The sequence below is a fragment of the Pimephales promelas genome, chromosome 12 (assembly GCF_988280905.1).
Source record: "Pimephales promelas chromosome 12, fPimPro1.hap1.1, whole genome shotgun sequence".
Lineage (NCBI taxonomy): Eukaryota > Metazoa > Chordata > Actinopteri > Cypriniformes > Leuciscidae > Pimephales > Pimephales promelas.
In genome coordinates, this window is record NC_142780.1 from 20,173,454 (window position 1) to 20,194,175 (window position 20,722).

At 37.6% G+C, this 20,722-nt stretch overlaps 2 protein-coding genes and 1 pseudogene across 3 annotated transcripts; 2 read left to right on the forward strand and 1 right to left on the reverse strand.

Annotated features, from left to right (window-relative positions):
- The first annotated feature begins 2 nt into the window (after nucleotides 1-2).
- Nucleotides 3-6,809, forward strand: LOC120484244 (nuclear pore membrane glycoprotein 210). Its single transcript, XM_089117641.1, is given in 11 exon segments — nucleotides 3-1,682; nucleotides 2,327-2,476; nucleotides 2,567-2,635; nucleotides 2,712-2,799; nucleotides 2,801-2,813; nucleotides 2,874-3,011; nucleotides 5,305-5,442; nucleotides 5,507-5,613; nucleotides 5,615-5,651; nucleotides 5,752-5,919; nucleotides 5,921-6,809. Coding segments are annotated over 11 exon segments (1,287 nt in total). The 5' UTR covers nucleotides 3-1,537; the 3' UTR covers nucleotides 6,155-6,809.
- A 266-nt stretch (nucleotides 6,810-7,075) lies between these two features.
- On the forward strand, nucleotides 7,076-17,224 carry LOC120484598 (nuclear pore membrane glycoprotein 210-like; annotated as a pseudogene). The gene is made up of 15 exons (XR_016145888.1): nucleotides 7,076-7,180; nucleotides 7,580-7,762; nucleotides 9,338-9,555; nucleotides 11,540-11,625; nucleotides 11,878-12,052; nucleotides 12,130-12,305; nucleotides 12,383-12,576; nucleotides 12,899-13,035; nucleotides 13,282-13,405; nucleotides 13,818-13,970; nucleotides 14,411-14,694; nucleotides 14,805-15,006; nucleotides 15,384-15,500; nucleotides 15,608-15,643; nucleotides 15,836-17,224. The product of XR_016145888.1 is annotated as a nuclear pore membrane glycoprotein 210-like (transcript).
- Nucleotides 16,947-20,069, reverse strand: rps27.2 (ribosomal protein S27, isoform 2). The gene is made up of 4 exons (XM_039679875.2): nucleotides 19,972-20,069; nucleotides 18,819-18,927; nucleotides 18,284-18,394; nucleotides 16,947-17,226 (listed from the first exon to the last, which is right to left on the reverse strand). The coding sequence occupies exons 1-4, from the start codon at nucleotides 19,975-19,977 to the stop codon at nucleotides 17,198-17,200; spliced, it is 255 nt and encodes an 84-aa protein (XP_039535809.2). The 5' UTR covers nucleotides 19,978-20,069; the 3' UTR covers nucleotides 16,947-17,197.
- Between the last annotated feature and the right edge of the window lie 653 nt (nucleotides 20,070-20,722).

The following is a 20,722-nucleotide window of genomic DNA, read 5'->3' on the forward strand; positions in this document are numbered from 1 at the left end:
TATTTATTTATTTATTTATTTATTTATTTATTTATTTAGAAAAGGGACAGTGTACATTAATAAACATTCTTAAATGTAAATGTACCCAAATTAGCCCAAAGGCTAGTTTTCATTGGTAGTCCCTTTGCCAGATGTTATTAGGCTCTTAACTATAAAAAAAAAGAGAGAGTTAAAAATTACAGCAATACAACAGTCATAAAACTAGAAGTATACAAAAAGACACTGCATATATATATACAGACATATACAAATTTGGATATACAATTAAAAAAAAAAAAAAAAAAAAAAACTAAATATAATTTAATTAAGTATGAAAGAATAGGTCTATAATAAAATTAATAATAAGGTTAGTAATAATAATAGAGGAGCAGCGTTAATGTTCACAGTGTTGGTTATGTAGAAGCCATTTCTTAAAATTAAGCTTAAAAGAGTTAAATGATGAGCACTCTCTAATTGGTTGAGGTACTGTATTCCACTGATGTGAAGCTTTGTATGAGAAAACAGCTTGACCGAACGATGTTTTCCTACGTGGAATTATACAATCCGCTCTAATTGCACCTCTTGTAATTCTGTTTTCAACAGATTTAGATTTAATAAAATCTGCCAAAGGAGGTGGAGCCAAACCATGCATAATCCTATAAACTAAACAAACATTTTTAAATTTGATAAGATTTTCCCAGTTAAACAGATTATACTTATTTAAAATGTGACAGTGATGAAAACTAAATTCTTTTTTATCTAAAATTTTTAGTGCTTGTTTGTATAATGATTCTAATGGTTTTAGGACTATCAAATGTGTGTTTGACCAGCTTGTCAAACAATATGTGACATGAGAAAGAATCATAGAATGGAAATATATCTTTGCTGCCTGATTTGATAAACAATTTCTAATGAACCTAAAATTAACCAAGTTAAATTTAATCTTTTTGAAAACTTTTTTTACGTGAGTTTTAAAACCAAGATAGGAGTCCAGATGTACCCCTAGATATTTACATTCTAAAACAACTTGTACTCTTTCTCCTGAAATAAAAATGTCCTGTTTTTTATAAGATCTATGTCCTTTAGAAAAGAACATACAAACTGTTTTTGCCACATTTAACCTCAGAGATAGTTGTATCTGTCTGGCACCTTGTTTACCGTGAGTGCGGTGAAATTCCTTCAAATAAACATGCTTTAGAAAAAAATCATTAGCACATCATGAGACAAAACAATGGAACTGACATATTGTAAGATATACTGCATCAGTGCTTTCAGTTAAAACAACTTAAACATGTATTTTAGTCTGAAAATAGGCTGAGGCCTGATTTCTTTCAAAGACCTTACTGACCCCAAACTTTTGAACAGAATATTAATATGTATACTGATAAATAATACATAAAAAAAGGTCTACTAACTAACATATTTTGCATCCCTACAGACACATTATCCATAGATAACAAAACTTGTAGAAATTGTTTTGTATTGTATGGGCTGATCAAATATAATGAAGATAATGATAATATATTATACAGTAATTTGTGTATGTGTGTGTGTATGAATGGGTGTTCAGCATGTAGAAGCAGCCAGTGTGACTTTGTTTGTGATAGACAGACTACACCTGAGTCCAGCTGGAGATACATACCTGCTACAGGGATCCACAATCAGATACAGTCTGTGGAAAACAGAGCATGGAGGAGAGACTGGTACAAATACAACCTGGTTCATGCTGTTTTGGTGCTGGTTTAGCTGGTGGGCCATCAAAGCCATGTTGTTTACTAACAAAAAAATGCTGATGAAGCTGGTGAAACTGATTGACCAAGGACAGCTTGCTGATCATAAAAAAGCAATCCATCTCCCTCTAATGGGGACACAAGCATATCAGCATCCAAAACCAGCAATAGTGGTCTTTTTATCATGACATACTGATTCAAATACAATTTTGTGCTTGTAAAACTTTACTAAAGTTCAGGAACCAACTCTTTTTCATTGACAGAAAAATGTTAAAAATGATTGCATGATGTTTATTATTCAAGCACTGGTTAAGCTCTGGAGTGTGTTGAGCTTTCCTCTAAAGCCAACTGAACGCAGGACTCTCATTTTACAAGTGTCCTCAACACCTCTTCACATAAACACACACCTGAGATTACCAATCTGCCAGTGTTTTTTATATGCTCATGCCAATGTGGCATTTAAACTGCATGTTAACACTTTAACACCCTAACAACATGACTTCACACTTTTAGATAATTATATTGCATCACATGAACACATCTTTGCATATGTCAAGAGAGATATGTGACACTTTTTACACCTGCATCTAATTACTCACTGTCCTGTCTGTTTGTAGAGGTCACTCTCTCTGAGGAGGGATACGGCCTGGTTGTGGATGGATGCAGGGGCAGGATGTACCAACATGACATCATCTGTGTTGAGCGTGAAACAGCAACAGTCACCGCCCTCAAGCCGGGTCATGCGATACTATCAGTTGAACACAACAGTATCCGACACAACTGTGTTTTTCACTGAAACATTGTGTTGAAGGGCATATGAGTATATTGTTATGGTTCCAAGCTCAATTGTGAGTCAGATCTGCCCCCTGAAATAATGTCCCAACTCCCTCGCACTTCTGTATATGTGGTGAAGCCCAGCTATATGAGTGAGTTACACACATTATGAGAGTTACACACCCATATGAGAGTTTATGTTTATTTGCATTTGTCTGTGTGTTTCAGCATTGAGTGTTGAGGAGGAAGAGGACAGGTGGGTGTTGGAGACAGGGCGGAAGTATTATTTGACTGTCCGTATCCATGACAGCGAGGGTTCACCTGTCACAGGTTGTGCTTTATAGTTTCTGCACTGTTTGCTCCACTGCATCTTTAACCCTGACTGTGCAGAATGTGGTGATTGCTGTGGAGGAGACTGAGGGGTTAGTGACACTCGAGTCTTTGTCTGATCCATCCTGCCATCTCCTGCAGACCATCATGAAAGGAAAGACTTTAATACAGGCCTCACTTTATAGCATCGTCTCTGAGGTAACACATACACAAAGATTTGACGATTGATCGGTGCACATTATTCCAAGGAAAGAATTCATTTGTTTTTGTAATCTTCAAAAGGTAATAGCTTGTTCTTCTTTCCTTCCTTTTGCAGAAACTCTACTAAAAAGCGAAGTTTACCTTCAACAATGTTGCCCCCTCTCTGAAATATCAGTAGCTTTACAGTTCCAAAACTATTATATTGATAAAGTTTCCGCGCGTGAGTGAGTGAGTGAGAGTGTGTGTGTGTGTGTGTGTGTGTGTGTGTGTGTGTGTGTGTGTGTGTGTGTGTGTGTGTGTGTGTGTGTGTGTGTGTGTGTGTGTGTGTGTGTGTGTGTGTGTGTGTGTCTCCATATATTTGTGTACGTTTGATGCGGGAGAAAAAGTGTATGCTCATCATAGGTAACAAAACGTACCTATTTTGTACGTTTTGTTTACCAAAAACATAGGAATATGTTTTGTAGTAAAAACATAGGAATAGTCATTTTCATCTTATTGTTTGTTTTATTTATTTGCTTTGTCAGTGTCTTTTGCTGTTGTATGCAATAAGGACCTTTGAGATAAATTAAATAATTAGCTGAAGTGATATGGAGCTGTAATGCGACCTTCCTGGAACTACTTACTTCAGCTGTGTGCTTACTGAAAAATAACACTTTAAAACGTTCATAAACTAATCAGAATCAAGCATTTAACAGCCATGTAGTATATAAAAAAATAATTTACTTGACCTCAAACTTTTGAACTGTAGTGTATGTCTATAGAATTACTTTGTGCTATAGGTTTGAACACAATTTTACAATACAGAAGAATACAAGACTTGTGTTATCATGTGTAACTCCAGTTCATTCCTGTGGGGTGTTCTGCAAACATTTTCTGAGCAAGCAACAGTAACTAAGGAGGATAAATCTTAGCAAATTGTCTTTTTGTCATCAGTGAGCAACCTGAATGTATACATGATGGTTATATAGTTTCACACAGACATCAATATCAATGTTTACTGCATTACCAGAACCCTGAAAAATGGTTTTACTGGTATCCTGTTGGATATTGTCATGGGTTTAATTAGACAATACCAATGTCCTGTTGGATATTGTCATGGGTTTAATTAGACAATACCAATGTCATCAGTATGTCAAAATCCTACTTCTGGGATTTTGTTCAGTTCATTTGTCAGTTTGAGGAGTTCAGTGAGGGTTATTTCACAAAAGTGCATTTCAGTCTTATTGGAGTAAATGGCACAAGCTGTTTGCAGATCTAGAGGGGAGCCTCACCTGAGGGGGCATGATAAGACATAGAGCAGGAAATGAGGACACACACACTGTGAAGTGTAAAGAGAGGCATGGGGTGTGTTGGGAAACCCATTGTTTAAAAAGGAAAAGACAGCGTGTTCCATCTGCGGGAGGCACTGTGGTTGCAGAAGATGAAACGCGTCTTAGAGGGGGGGGCGTTTTATCCGATCGTCATGCAGGCGTTATGGTTCTGTAAAATGAGGACCGGGGGAAACATTGCTCATTAGTTTTGTTCTGCAACCGCTAACTTAAAGGGATCATCCATTCGATTAATGGGACAAAAAAGAAGGGAAAACCTTCCAAACTGCCTCCAAGGGAAATCATCCTTTAGCCAGGTCTACATTTTCCTGTCAGACCTTCACCGCAAATGCTGCGGTGCTGCTTTGTGGTTTGGCTGACTATTGAGCTGGTTAGTATCGGTATCAGGTTGGGATTTACATTTATATTTATTCATTTAGCTGATGCTTTTATCCAAAGCGTCTTACAATTGCTATATATGTCAGAGGTCGCACGCCTCTGGAGCAACTAGGGGTTAAGTGTCTTGCCCAGGGACACATTGGTGTCTCACAATGGATTCAAACCCGGGTCTCTCACACCAAAGGCATGTGTCTTATCCACTGCACCGTCACCACCCCAAAGATGGGATTTCCCATCTTTCTTAAAGTGATATTTATCTAGAGTTGTCTATGACATGTTCTGTTATATCATTGTAAAAGTAGTTATTTAAGATAACTATCATGTGTTATTCTTAAAAAAATTTGTTTCCACAGACCTGTTGATGGTTCTTTTTTAAGGTGCTGTGTTTTTAAAATATAAATGCAGTATATATTTCAGCACAGTAAATTGAAAAGTCCCATTTATACTTTAAAATAATATATTATTATTTTTTTAATATAAAAAAATATTTTTTTTTATTCTTTCATAAAGTACTTTACCCATTAGAGTACTGTTAGTTTTATTTTTTATTTTTATTTTACTTGGACAACCGTTTTATGTAACAGGATGGTGAAGAGTGGCCTGTCATCCCACCAATCAGAGTGCGACAGGAAGTCGAAATCTACAACCCTCTAACCCTTCAGCCCTCTGTGATTGTGTTTCCGTGGCAAACCAACAATAAGCTGTATCAGCACAAAATTCAGGTGCTGTTAAAATCAATATCGTTATCTATATATGTTGGAGCATAATAACTGACTGTGTTTTCAGGTGGAGGGAGGAAGTGGCTCTGTGAAATGGGAAGTGTCTGATAGTGGAATTGCCACAGTTACAGTAAAAGGGGTGGTCCTAGCAGGAAAGAGGAGGGGCCAGGCAGAAAGATTCCAAAAACATCCTACATAAAGTAGTTGGGAAGGTAAAATTGGCACTCACTATCACACAAACATATATATATATATATTTATGTATATATATATGTGTGTGTGTGTCTGATGTTTCTCATTATATGTATACAGGTGATGGTTGTAAGGCCTGGCCGTTTGCAGCTAATTCCTCAGAGAGGCGATTGTCATGTGGGGGACAGGATTGATATTCCCTTGGCTCTTTGGGGCATTCAGGAGCCACCAAACACCTGCTCTCAGACACGTTATGTATTTGATACACATTCAAACACTCACAGGAGCACCAGTACAAATTCTCTGGCAAACTTCTTCGATACAAAAAATCCTGAATGTGGAGAATCTCTACTGGAGGACAGAAATCTTGTGGCCATCACAGACTGCTCTCAACTCTCTCTGGACGTTCACACTGAACCTTCCGGCATCTTTACACAGATGTCAGGTGCATCTACATCTCTACAATTGTGCATGGTTCATCCATTCACACTCCACTGATTTTTTCAATATTCTCTTACTCTGATGGCCCTTTCATTCACCCGCCTGCTCTAATTGTTTACCTCTGGACATATCGAACATAAAGAATAAGTGATCATCTACTCCCAGTCACACACAGAGACCCTCTCATTGCTTACACACACACACACAGACACCCCCCCATTTAGGATTTCCTCTCCACTGCACGTACTAATTAAAATAGGATTAATTAGTTAATTTCTCTTGGTTTAATTTAAAGCACTGGGAAAGTCAATATGCTCTCTCTGTGAAATCCGGTTAGTACATTAGCCCGTAAACATCAAGTTGATGGAGTATATGCGTGTTTGCGTTTGACAGAGGATTTATGTACGATAATTCGCACATCTGTCTGGCATGTGAAGCCAGCACTTGGATTGTGAACTTGAACATTGTTAGAGTCAAATTTTGGACTTATATTCACAAAAGAGACTGCAGTTGTTACACCCGAATAAAAATGACCAACATCACAGTTGTGCCCCATTTTCATTAAAAAGAAAGATGATGATATAACAAAAACAATTTGCCAACTGGGATAATTTTAAGGCTTTATTTAGATATACTTGAATACTTGAAACATGACAGATTAAATTTAGCTGCCTGAGATGTTACATGCAATCTCAAAAAGCCAACCAAAATTATTTGTATTTATTTTAAAATAATTATTTCCTAAACTTTTCGCTCGAAGGTTTGTTGGAGATTTGTCAAACTAATGAACTCAAATTTTTATTTAATTGAAATCAATGTGGTAGCGCAACTTGTACACATATTATTTATTGTGTTTTTCTTAACCTATTAATGTATTAATGTGATTTAAACCAGCAAGAACACCACATTCATATTTTCTGTCTGTTTCTACATTTCTGGCTCTCTCTCTCCCTCTCTCCTAGGATCATTGCCTCCAGGTTCTGAATTCTGTGGAGGGGTCCGAATGGAGGCTCTTTCACAAGGACACGCTGTTGTTACCATCACAGTGGTAACAGAGCCATGCAACATCAGTGAGACGACAACACTGGTGGCCTACAGCCCTCTTAAAGTATGCTGTTTGTGTGTGTGTGTGTGCGTGTGTGTGCGCGTATGATTTGTGGTAAGTGTCATGTCTGTATAAAGGGTGATTTATATCAGCCCTATGGTGGCTATTTATTAAGATAATGAACTGTTTGGATGTAGCAGAAGATTAATGTGAAACTGCACTCCTGATCACTGATGTATGACTCTGCAGCATGGCAGGGACATAGAGAGCAGTGGAGCTCTCTGGTACACTCATGAGAGTTTAATAGGACAGTGTGATGGATCAGTGCTTTTACCTTTGTCAGTCATACACTAATAAAAGACAACAACAGATTTAACAAGGACATTATCAGGAGCTTTTGACTCCACTTAACCTCTCAGTGACATTGTTCTCTCCTTTTTCCGCTCAGTCGCTTGTGCCTGAGGCTCATCTCATGTGGTTATATTCAAGGGGGGGCCTCAGCCCTGGCCCCCTGCCCCCTTCCGTTTTTATAGCGACATCGAGGTTCTTCCAACAGGGAGTCTTACCGTGGAGTCACTGAGGCCGGCCCAAGCAAGGACACCTCGATATGCGTATCAGGTCATGTGCACCTCCGTGGGAAAACAGGTTGGGAAATGTCTTTAACTGCAAAGGATCATTCATATGTACTGCATATGTACACTAAATACTGCTTTTACATAGATAATAATAAGAAATGTTTCTTAAGCAGCAAATCGGCATATTAGAATTGATTTTTGAAGGAGCATATGACACTGAAGATGCTTTGCCATCACAGGAATAAATCGCATTTTAAAGGGACAATCTGTACTCTTTATGTATTTTATTATTTAAAATCAACATTTTTTATTCATAAATATGTCCTCAATGGTGTACAAATATCTCTGCCAATTATCTGACTTATCCTCGTAAACAAAGAATTTATTATCTTTATATACATGGGACGGGTAGGTCCATGGAGGCTTCCATGTAGTTCCGCCATCTTGGAAAAACTATAATAGCACAGAGGGACAAAAAGTGCTAGGCCAACGTGTTTCCACAACACATTTTCATTCAGAGCCAGTGCCACTTGACTGAAAGCAGTAGAAACGGAGAAGTAGAGCAGTGAGAGGCGCTTGTCACTGCCCTGGCAATTTTAAAAGGCTGCATTGCAAATCCTCGTCGCCAGAAAAGTCTCAAATAGATTGTAAAAGGAAACGTGACCGGTGATTACAAAAAACACTAGTTAATGTCAGGATAGCTTCATGGATAGCTTTTTCCAGGTGGATAGAGCTAATGCAGGAGAAAGATTTCAAAAGAGATTTTGAAATTTTCTTCTCGACAGGTAAGTCAATGTTACAGTCTTAATTATATGCTTTTTTTTCATTGTTTGTTTCATTGTCAGAAAATATAATGAATAAAGAAGGCACAACTACTTATTACAATGTTTTTACATGTTTTTCACAGTCAGTAATTCGTACTGTAACAGTTGTTTGTTCATTGTGTCAAGTTGCTGTTCGTTTGAAATAACAAACCCGTTCACCCGAAGGAACACTCGACGAAGTGCTAGACGTCATACAAGATATCATAGCTTTTTGGTACATAATGGTTACCGTAGATGCAACGCGCATTTGTGCTGAAATTCGTTTGAATGCAAAATACATTTTCACTGCTAGATGGCAGCAATTCCTAGTACACATTGTCCCTTTAAAACTTTTTTTAAATGTTATAATATTTAAAAATTTTACTATTTTACTGTATTTTTGATCAAATAAATACAACCTTAGTGAGCATAAGTGACTTTTAAAAACATAAAAAATCTCTCTCTCTCTCTCTCTCTCTCTCTCTCTCTCTTTCTCTCTCTCCCTCTAAATATATAGTCTCCCATATATATATATATATATATATATATACAGTATATATATATATATATATATATATATATGTAGTTGAGATAGTATTATTATAAATAACTGAGATAGTATTCATGAAGAACACAATCTCAATGATTATTATTTAAAAATGTTCTTTTTTGCATAAAACCCACAAAATATCCACCAAATTGATAGAAAAAAATAAATAATTGAGATAGCATTCTTCATATTAATGAATTAATTCTAAATTTGACATTTCTCTGCTGCATAAGCAGGCATTGAGTTGGTGAAACGCTGTTTTACTTGTGTGTGTCTGTGTTTATGTGTGCAGTGGTTGGTCTTCGGATGTGGTAATACTCCAGGACCGTTCAACGAGATTCCCCCAGTCGAGGAGAGCAGAGTTCATGTGGCGTGTGGCGTCCCTGCTAGTCTCTCTCTCTCTCTCTCTCTCTTCTATCGTCAACCACCTCCTCCCAGTCCTCACCTTCATCCATCCCTCTATTCTCCCATCACTATTCCTGCACTCAGCCTCAGTACCCCTGTGGACTGGTGAGTAATGCCCACTTTATCCTCTCTCTTTCTCGTTTTGCCCCTTCCTGCTGTTATGTCCTCTCACAAACTCTTTTATGAATCACTCATTTTCCTCTTTTCCCTTCACCTGCCCAGACCTCTCTTTTTTCATTATTTTATTTTCTCATCCTCCAGGTGTTTCTCTTTCTTTCTGTTTCACCCCTACACCCACACCAGAACTCAGTCTCTCTCCTTCCCTCTTTTCGCTGCTCTCATTTGCCATGCAATTATGTGAGATATGCAGGGTGAAGTGTTATGGCAGTTTCCATAGTAACTGCAAGCATGGGCCCTCAATGTGTGTGTGTGTGTGTTAAGGTTGCATGAGGTCTTTTCCTCTCCTGACATAGATGCACTAGAAACCTTTGATCAACGTCAAACCTTCGCAATCAATATACCCTCAGTAATATACTAAAACCATTTCTGAGAATGAAACATCACATCATATCTCTAATTGAAACCGATGGGCACCCATAAGTGATGAGCAAAACTTTGATTTTTGGTCATAAATGTTCCTTTTTTGGTCACAGCAGCACACTGAGAGAGGCAGAAATTGCATTAGATTTACCAATTTAATAAAGCATATCATTAGTCAAAGTGAAACACACACACACACACACAAAATGGATAGAATAATTACAATCCGGCAGAATGCCAGTGATTGCATGCTCACTTATTTACACACATTTCTACAAACCATGATGAGTGTGTGCAGTGCACACACCAAAATAGTAATGATATGTTAAGGAATAACTGACAAGCTGGCAAAGAAAAGAGTATTCATATTTTCTTCATTATGTATACACACATATATTTTACTGTCTTCACATGTATTTTACTATATTTTACTGTTAAAAATTATAATTTTTCTTCAGGATTATTTGATGAATAGAGAGTTTAGTGAAAAGAGTGGCATTTATAATTCTGTTTATAACATAATTGTGTTTATGGGGTGTAATCTAACATGTATTCGTGTTTTTTCTTTTTTTAAAGTCTTATTTTTCATAAATTTCACCTTTATTGTAAGCCGCGTTCTCCGGTTGACTTCCTGAGTCTATGAAACCACTCCCTCAGAAAGAGGCAATGGGCTCAGATTGGTTAGTTTGGGCCGGTGTGTTGTGATTGGCTAAACTGAGTAGTGCACGTTGTCCAGATACTTAACACCCATTACCTTTACGGGCGAAGTTGCATGTGTGTTCCCTCCTGTCAAATGTAAATAATGGTGTCGATACTGCAGTATCAGTCTCTGAGGGCGGGACAACCTGTCCAGGGGTGTAACAATATTTCGTAATACAAAAATGCTAAAATACGTATCGTGGATAGTGACAAAATGTATCGTGGACAATTCCCCCAAAATAAAAATTACTGTGTGAGAAAAAGTTTTAGTGTCAGTACTACATTAAACTACTATACATAATGTTGATTATAATGTAAAATAATTCAATTTGGGTCCTGATAATGCCAAATGTCTGATGTTGCCAGTAAAAGTGTCCTACATTATTTTAAATCTATTTAGTCAGTGATAGAGTGCAAGCATATTCGTCTAAAATAATTCTGTTTTCAGCTTCAGAATCATGAATATTGTTATTCTGATGTCACCATTGTCCTTGGGTTACAAGCAGCAAGTCCAAGCCTATGCTTTTAAACCCACAATGTAATATGAAAGTTACCATTTTAATCAACAGTACATTTTTTGTTAATCTTTTACCATATGTCTTGGAGTATCGCAATAATATCATATCGTGAGTTCAGTATCGTGAAATGTATCGAATCGTGACGTGAGAGTATCGTTACACCTCTAAACCTGTCACGAAACATCAACCGTCCAATCAATTCCCGATGGACAAAATCAAGTCCCACCTAACATTTTTAATTCGAGAAGCTGAATTCAATTGGTTTCCCTAATTTTTTTTTTCTTTTTTGTTCTAAATGTATCTCTTCTCTTTTGTTCTCCCTCTTTTCTCAGGTGTTTGAAGAGATGCAATTAACAACAGGAACCCTGGGTTCCATCGTCATGTCTCCCCTTTCTCAGTACACCATGCAGAGCAATAAGTGAGTTTGTACATGTTTCATGTCAGAAAAGTGTATTTATTTGTTTATTTTTTGCACAACTTTAAAAAAATATTTTAGCATCCACTCCATGAAGTTTTTCCACATCATTGCCTTTTACTGAAGAATTTTCTGAAGATCCTGGTTGGTTTCATTAAATCTCAGAAACAACCACAGATATTTTGCTGTTTAGTCAACGGACTGGTTACGTGTGACTAGGTAACATCATACAGGTTTTTAAACGTGTGTTTTCAGAGACTCAGTCGGTCCAGTCCGTTACACCTTTAGCCGGTGTGTCTCAGGGGCAGGGCTTGTTACTCATGATGATCAAGGGGTGTTGAGAACAGGACCTGATACAGGCATGGCTCTTTTGGAGGTTTTTGCCGTGGACATTTGTGGTATCAACCAAACAATGTTGATCAGTGTGAAGGTGAGTGTTCATCATAATAATTTATTACCATAGGTAACTTTCATTTTATATCCTTATGTCAACCTTTCCTTCCTTAGGTGTCAACAGTGTGGTTTGTACGTGCTTCGATTATGTCATCAGTGAACAGTGATGATGAGAGAGCCCTTCCTGCCTACCCTCTGGGCTGGAGCATCCATATTAAAGCTCTATATTATGACAACATGGGACAACAATTCCACTCTCATAATATGCAAACACTGGTCACCACTAACAGGCAATTATACAGATAGACATGTTTGTATGACTCCAAGTACTCACAGAAGTGGTCTAACCTCTTTTTTTCTGTCTCAGAGATGACCTGGTGCAACTGATAGTTGACAAAGGCAATCAGTTGTTTTTGGTTCAGATGGTGTCACCTGGTCTAACTGTTTTGTGGGTGCACGGAGACCCTGGAAACCCATTTCTGAGTGATTACACCAAGCCCCCAGGATTTCTGCACTCTGGGGATATCATCTGTTTCAGCTCTCCCATAACAGACCAGCAGGGTAAATCAGTCGATTACTAGTTTTAGTTTTTGTAAAGTCCAAAGTACACTCCATTTTTGATGTGAACACTTTATGTATGCGTACAGTCGATGCGTACAGTATGTAAGTTTCGCCGCTAGAGGTCACTTTTTTAAAACAATAACAAAAGCGTAGCTTGATGTTGGCGTGAATGTACGTGGAATCATGGGAATTGTCATCTTCAACTCCACAGCTGATGGAAAGCTATCTAATGTGACCCCTGTGTACGCATAAAAACCGAAGTATACTTTGAGCATTATAGTACTGTATAGATCGTTTTTGCATTTGTTTTTTCCTCTTTAAGGTCGGCGAGGGAAATGGGATGTGTCATCAACTCAGATCCTTCAAATTAACTCTGAGACTGGAGTGGCATTTGCAAAGAATTCTGGGACAGTAGTAGTTTACTACAGGCTAGAGGGTGGGCAGCAAACCTTCAGAGAGGTGATCAGTGCATTTGTGGTATTACATAAGTGTCCTCATATTTTGTGACATAATAGCTCTATTCCCCCTTACCTATACAGTGAAGCCATATATAAATTGTAGTTGACAATGGAAGAAGAAAAAAAATCCAAATCGATCACTTGTGTGGTTCCATCTCTGTTAGGATGTGGCACGGTAGCTCACTAAGTTTTGGAACAGACCCATTGTGAATGTTTTGATTTCAAAGACTCTTGTGGTGTCATGCAGGTAACAGTGGAGTCTGCGTCCATTCCTGTGATCATTCTTCCTGCTGATAGGGTCCTTACTAACTGGCCCGAAGCTTCAGAATACACAGTCAGAGTGGATCTGAACACCTCTGCTGCCAACATAGGTGACTCTTTTCACCTCCACATGAGATTCAGGAAGGCTAGTGTACACAAAGCATCTGACATGGCAACAATCCGATTGCGTAAAGATTATTAAAGAATAATGAGGGATATTTAGACTGTTAAAGAGATTAAAGAAATTAAGGGATAAATTATAATTCCAAATATTAATTTCCATCTGAAGAATCCATATTGTTTAAATACTTAGTCCTTAGGCTAGAAATGATTCTCAGTGGTGATTATATCTAACTGTTTAATAAGTACAATTAAAACAAGTGGTGGGTGGAAGGTTTTACTTATGCATCTTCATTATCTCAACTCTTATCTTCACTCTCAGAGACATTGACAAATGTCTGTGCAGATGGAATATGAGGTTTTGAGTCTGACTGACTCTTTCTCTTTCTTTCTGCTTGGTAGCTCAATGCAATCTGGACCAGTGGGAGGTCATTGAGGAGAAACTACATCCTGAGGCAGAGCGACTGTGCTCTTTACACTTTGGCGCCCCCTACCTAGAGATAAGGATTCTGCAGGAAATCTTTCACTCAACACCGTTCTACAGTACAGACACAGGTGAAACACATTTTACAAAACTTAAAATACATTAAGATGCTGACTTTTTTTAAACAATTTTTCTTGTACAGACAAAGAAAAGTGTACATTAAATCACTGAAGAGAAAGGCATAAAAGAGAAAACACTGTCTGCACTTTTATCCTTTACATATTCAAAGAAAAAAGAAGAAGAACCACAGCAACAAAGTATCGCTGACTTTTTTTAAAGCCTCCTGTTATGCTTAGCGTCTGAGAGATTCCAACTGTGTTATAATAATTAAAACAATTGAAGTATCAATTTGATAAACCTAATTCCATGAGAATGAATTATAAACACATTTTCAAACTTGGTTACATGTTTAAAGCATCCTTCAATAAATTTGTATTTGTTTTATTTAAATGTTCTTATTTACCCATGAAGCTAGCCTTTATGGTTGACCTGTCTTGCCGTGCTCTTTCAGCTCAGTACAGCTGCAGGATCTCTGTGCAGCCCCAGTCAGACTCCATCCTCCATCTTCTGTCCACTCTGCCTGTCTCTATCTATCTGTCTGCACGTCTGCAGACTCAATCAACCCCAGCCGCGCTGCCGTCGCTTCCTAACTCACCCCCTTCTTTTCAATCTTCTGTTCGGCTCCAGTATGTGCCAGCGTTCCATTGTCCTGTCACCAAGATCAAACTGTCCTCCCAGCAGCCTGTGGCTGAAATCACAGTGTTTGGCACCACAGACATGCTCAGTGCTCTAAGGGTGAGAATGGGAGAAATCATTATACTGCTTGACTGAATTAATTGGATTTAAAATGCATTTGAAATTAAATTACTTTTCAGTTTCTTATTTCTTCTCTCTTATCTAATTAGGTTCAGTCAGACACAACAGACATTGTTTTGTCTGATCCGGTCCGGTCAGATGAAGACCCGACCCTCCTCCTCATTAGAGTCTACTCAGCATCACATTTCCTGGATCAGGTACCGTCTACTGCAAGCATTACCCTGTATACAGACCTTTCTCCACAAACACACGTCGTGATGGTGATTAGAGTGATGGACAGCCAGGAGTCAGGTTAGAGAGCAACAAACACACTTCTCGCAAAATTCTACTGTTCAACAATCAACAGTTTTGGGTCAGTAAGATTTTTTTTTTATTATTATTAAGAAATTAATACTTTCCTTCAGCAAGGATGTATTAAACTGAAAAGTGACACATTTGTGATGTACAAAGGATTCCTGAAAATAGTGCAAATAGGGATGCCCCTGTACTCAGCACAACTATTTTAAACATTGATAATAAGAAATGCTTCTTGAGCTGCAGATCAGCATATTAGAACGATTTCTGAAGGATGGAAGATGTTGCCAACCCCAAATGTTTGTACTGTAGTGACAGTAACAGACAGACTTTGTTTCTGTAACGACTACAGTGCTCTTTATTTGAATGTTCAGGTCACCTTGGAGCAAATTTTGGGCTTTTGTGCATTTTGACATTTGCTCTTTTTGCTGCACTGGCCTCCACCGCTGCCTTTTTCATAGGTAGGGTCACACATAAGAGTTTTAACTTTTACCAACACTGAATATGTTTGCTGTCCAGTGATTCAGTGCTGTCTGACATGTGATTCAGACTCAGGCCCTGCACATCTTATATTCTCTTAAATGTGTTCAATTTCCAGTGTACAATACCTCAGTCCTCAGACCCTCTAATACAGGTGTGTTTGGCCTCAAGGAGGTGCATGACACCCCCTCACATTTTATTTGATAGAGCCGCTTTAGATTAAAGGTGTATTCAGTACTTTTATGTTAAAGTCAGTATGAAAGTCACCTTCATTTGCTTATTTTGGTTTAAAAGTGCGAGCCTGATATGCTTATTTTTTTAATCAATGTTTTCTAACTTTTTTCAGAAGAGGACAAAAACTATTTCTATCGGTAGATCACACCATCACTGAAAACACAAAATGTCCTGCAGAGAAAACAGTGGCTCTGGAATACTAACTAACTTACTGCACCTCTGTTAAAAAAAAAAAAAAAAAAACATGTACTTGAAAGATTCTTGTCATGGTTCAATCTACAGTTCAGCAGTAAAAACATTTCAGGTTCCTAAAGAGTATCATTTCTCATTTTCAGACTACTTTTACTTTAAAGTTTGTGGTCAATACGATTTTTTAAAGTAATGTATTCAGCATGAATTCATTACATTTATTAAAGGGATACTCCACTTTTTTTGGAAATAGGCTCATTTTACAACTCCCTTAAACTCCTTTTTTTTTCAAATAAATTCCATTCGTTTCAACTTATATTAATCAAAGAATCAAGAAAAAAAAAATTACAAAAACATTGAGCAGCATAACTGTTCTCAAAGAAATGCAGCAAATCAACACGATTTATGATGCTGAAAAGTCAGCTTTGCCATGACAGGAATACATAACATTTTAAATAGAACACACATTTTATAGTGAAACTTATTTTACAGAATTAATGTTTTCACAGCATTTTTGATCAAACAATGGCTGCCTTGGTGAGCATAAGAGACTTAAGAGAAAAATATTTAAAAAATCTGACTGACCCCACACTTTAGATCAATAGTGCTATAGTTCCATGTGTACAATCTGAATTTCCCCCATTTAAACAGACAATATTTTCAGAGAAAAATATTTCAATTACGATTTGATGAGATCAAGTCAACAGGCAAGCATGACACGAAACCTCATCAAGTTGAATTTCTTATTTTCCCCTGGTTTCACAGACAAAGCTTAAGACTAGTCCCGGACTAAAATGAACAAAGCAATTTGCAGAAATATCTTCAAAAAAAAAAAAAAATTAGTGATCTAGTTTTATCTCAACATGCTCAGTGATGTTTTTCAAGGAACGTTTATAAAAGCTACTTAAATGTCTCAATTAAACGAAGGCCTAATCCTGGCTTCATCTAAGCCTTGTCTGTGAAACCAGGCCATAGTATTTATGTAGCTGTGATGATACAGATTGGCTGGCAAATGATCTACCACAACACAGACATAAATGAAAAATGAACCTTTATTTAAAGAGAGGGAGAGAGGGACAGGTTTGGTGGTTATACACCTCACATGCTCTGTGTTCAGACAGCACTTTGACAGTTTTCTAGCACTCTTCTCGGTTTAGCATTCATCTCATTATAGATGATAAACATGGCCTCGTTGTGGGTGGAGTCACTGAAATCCCTGTGGAGTGGCCAATCCTGTCTCTCCTCCCGTGGTCTCTCTCATCCTTGCATACTGGTTAATGAGAGACTAGTGCTGCTTTCTCCTGAACGAGCATCCTGTTTATAGAGAAACAATTCAGTCAAAAACTAATTCCATATTTCGTCACACTTCACAGTAGCGGAAAATGCATTTCTATGGGAAGCAGAGCGAGGAAAAGGTGTCCAAGATGCTTAAACGTTTTAAATAAGGTCATAAGCATATCATTGCATGTTAGTTGCTAGCGAGTGCTTGTTTATTGTGCTTGAGGTGTTTTCACCAGTGCATTGCTTACATTTTCCAGTTATTTTCTTATCTATAAATGTTAGAAATTAAAGTCGTTTCATTTTGAATAACGTATATTGACAGGGCTTTTGAACTTCAAAGACTTCAAAAGAACAAGAGAGTGCGACAAACAGAAATACATTCATATTCATATATGTATATATAACCTTCAATTTACACAGTTTGGCCAAGAACATTGCTTAATATGTACATATGTTTCTCTCTTTAAAAATCTCCACAACAAATGAATTATCAAATAATTGTTAGCAGCTGCAAAATTCTCAAAACATTATAAAATCGTTCGGTTTTATAAATTTGTGCTTTAAAGTAGTTATAAACATTTTCAAATAATAGAACATGTGTTAGATAGAACTTCTATTTTTTGGACAGGGAACCAAACTATGAGATAGTGTTGAATCATTGAGACTGTTATCTGCCACTGAATCATTGGCTTTTCTTGTGAACTGTGCGCCAGCAGGGCAGCGAGTTTCAGAGCTTCACCAATCAAGCTACAGCTCAAGAAGAGAACAATGATTAAGTGGGAAACACTAGATAGGTCTGTGTCGGTGTGTTGCCATGGCGCTGATAACTTTAAGCGCAACTGTGATCTATGATTGCATTTCTAGCCATAGCTCTCCCACACGAAAACATGAATTCATTAGTCATATTCTGAAGGACGTTTTTTTTTGTGTGTTAGTGCAACATGTTCTAAATGCTCTGCTGCAGAAATAAAGAAAATCCCACTGTAAGATAGATTCTGCTTATGAGAGAATTATTAAGAATCCGTGCGACCTCTAAATTGATAAACTAAGTTCTTTCATGCTTTGGGTGGTGTCTGTGCACTGCCGATACCTTCTGTGAGGCGTGCCTTTCCTCCGGTAGGCTGGCATAGCACTGTAGAGCATCCTACACATAAGACCACCGTCTGTGCGTGACTGAACACCGTAGTGATCTTATAACAGCCTACAAAGAGAGAATGGCGAATAGGTTCAAACATAATATAATTCACAAATCACGTCTATTGTATGTGGAACACAATTTTTCAGTGTTGTGTTATACACACAAATAAACAGCTCATACAGAATTTTTATTTTGATTGTCACTCACGATGTTCCAGGTCATTGTAGTTATTTCCCTCATTAAAGTTAAGTATTGTACTTTTATTTTTGTCCACTTGTCAAATACTGCTTTTCTTCAAATCAAATCCTGTATTATCAAATCAAATGTTACCTGGAGATCCGGATCCAACTACTCCCACCTTACATACACCCAAATCCATCCCTTGATCCCTAAACCCAACCCTAATCCTACCCATCTCCACCCCTTGGATCTTGATCCGACTCCTCCCTGTGGATCTCATGTACTGCATTGAGGTGCTACTTGTTACCTGGGCATTTGACATCCATAAAATAAGAATTGGGACTCTGTACGAGACGCTTCTTCTTGTGTCTTCTCTTCTCCTCCTCTGGCGTTGGGTGCAACAAGTCCTTCGCGAGCTGAAAGTGATGAGATGTGTCAATCACCTTTGCCAACTGGCGTAGATAATCTCAGCTATGATAGATTTATTTTAAACTCTTAGAAATAAAAAAAGTTACAAAAGCAGAGTTTCAGAGTGATGCTATATATCAGGGATGGGCAACTTCAGTCCTGGAGGGCCATTGTCCTACAGAGTTTAGCTTCAACCCTAATCAAACACACCTGAACAAGCCAAACAAGGTCTTTGGGATTACTACAAAGTTACGGGCAGGTGATATTTTTTTTTTAGGGTTGGGGCTACACTCTGTAGGACAGTGGTCCGACGTTGCCCATCCCTGCTCTATATTATAACAAAAACATTTTAGGTCCCCCAAAGAACCCTTCAGTGAACAATTCTTAAAAGAAACTGTTTTTGTGCAGTGGCAAGGTTATGGTTGTTAAATGTTCTTCATAGAACCATCAAATGACAACAAAGAACCTTTGTTTCCATTTCCAAGAGTGCAGGGCGCAGCCATGTTATGGCATTTTAACTCAGCAACAACGATAATATGTGCACTCGTCTAAAGTTAAACGTTGAACAGGGGAAAAATTACTTTTTTTTTTTTTACATATCTAACAATAACATAAGTTGAGAGCGATGATAGACTGATCAACCGATTGTCAACACTGCCACTAAAAAGGGTGAACTGATTCATGACACACTTCCGTCTAACAAACTATCGGAGGCACATCAACGCACTACTCCACGTATTAATTCTATTTAACGTATTATTCATTTACTAAATCTCAACTACATATAACAATGACGGTTTTATTTATATGGGAAGAGCGATGCTCTCCACGAGTTTCTAACGCATGTACGCGGCCATCTTGTCGTCTTATACACATAGCACGAGCTTCGCCCTTTTCTACTAAGTTTTAACCTCAAAATATGTTCAATTAATTTAACGTGGCCAGTTAGACCATGGAGACAAAAGCCTCCTCCAATCAATCGATGCGATGTAAACCATATACCAGGTGTGATTACGTTTTAAATGGACTTGATTGTAATAGCACGCACTTACAGGCATGTTGGCGACAGTGGAGCAGCAGCCGAAAAGGGGGGGGCGAGCGGAAATACATGGCGTATATGAACGGGGCTCGTGAGCAGGGGCAGGAAACACTTCATATTTAATAAAAGCATTTCTTCTTAACCCATATTAACTAAGTATTGAGCTGAGACAGGCGGTGGGCTATGTTGGAATGTTGAATTGTGACATAGGCTCTCTCATATCATGCTTAACCCTAGTTTGTACCACCAAAAGTTTCTCTGAGTTTTCCTATTTTTTTTCACATTTCCCATTCATTTCCTATGGTCGGTCATTTTTGACCGGAAGGAAGATAAGTGTGACTATTTCTTTTACGACCCTTTAACATCCGAATCATCTTCTTGATTTTTTTGTGTGTTCACAAATGTAATGCAACAAAAGTCAACAAGTTTTATCCCCCTCCGATGAAGCAAAACATTAAAAAATGTCAAGACGTTAACGGTTTCGGTAGTTTTTGACTGAAGACGCCCAGAGGGTTAATAATACATAAAGGCATCCTTTAATAAATAAAGGCGGCATTCAAAAGCATAATTAGGTGTTTTATATTGTATGAAACATGTTTATTATAATTAAATAATTTCAATGCTTTTGGCAATTAAAGCAATGGAATTTAAAATTTTAGTTTAGGCTATCTGAAAAAAAAAACATTAAAATTACTTAACTAAAGCTTTAAGTAAAGATTTGCTAAATATTTTTTTTAACTATAGATTTGCTAAATATTATCAAA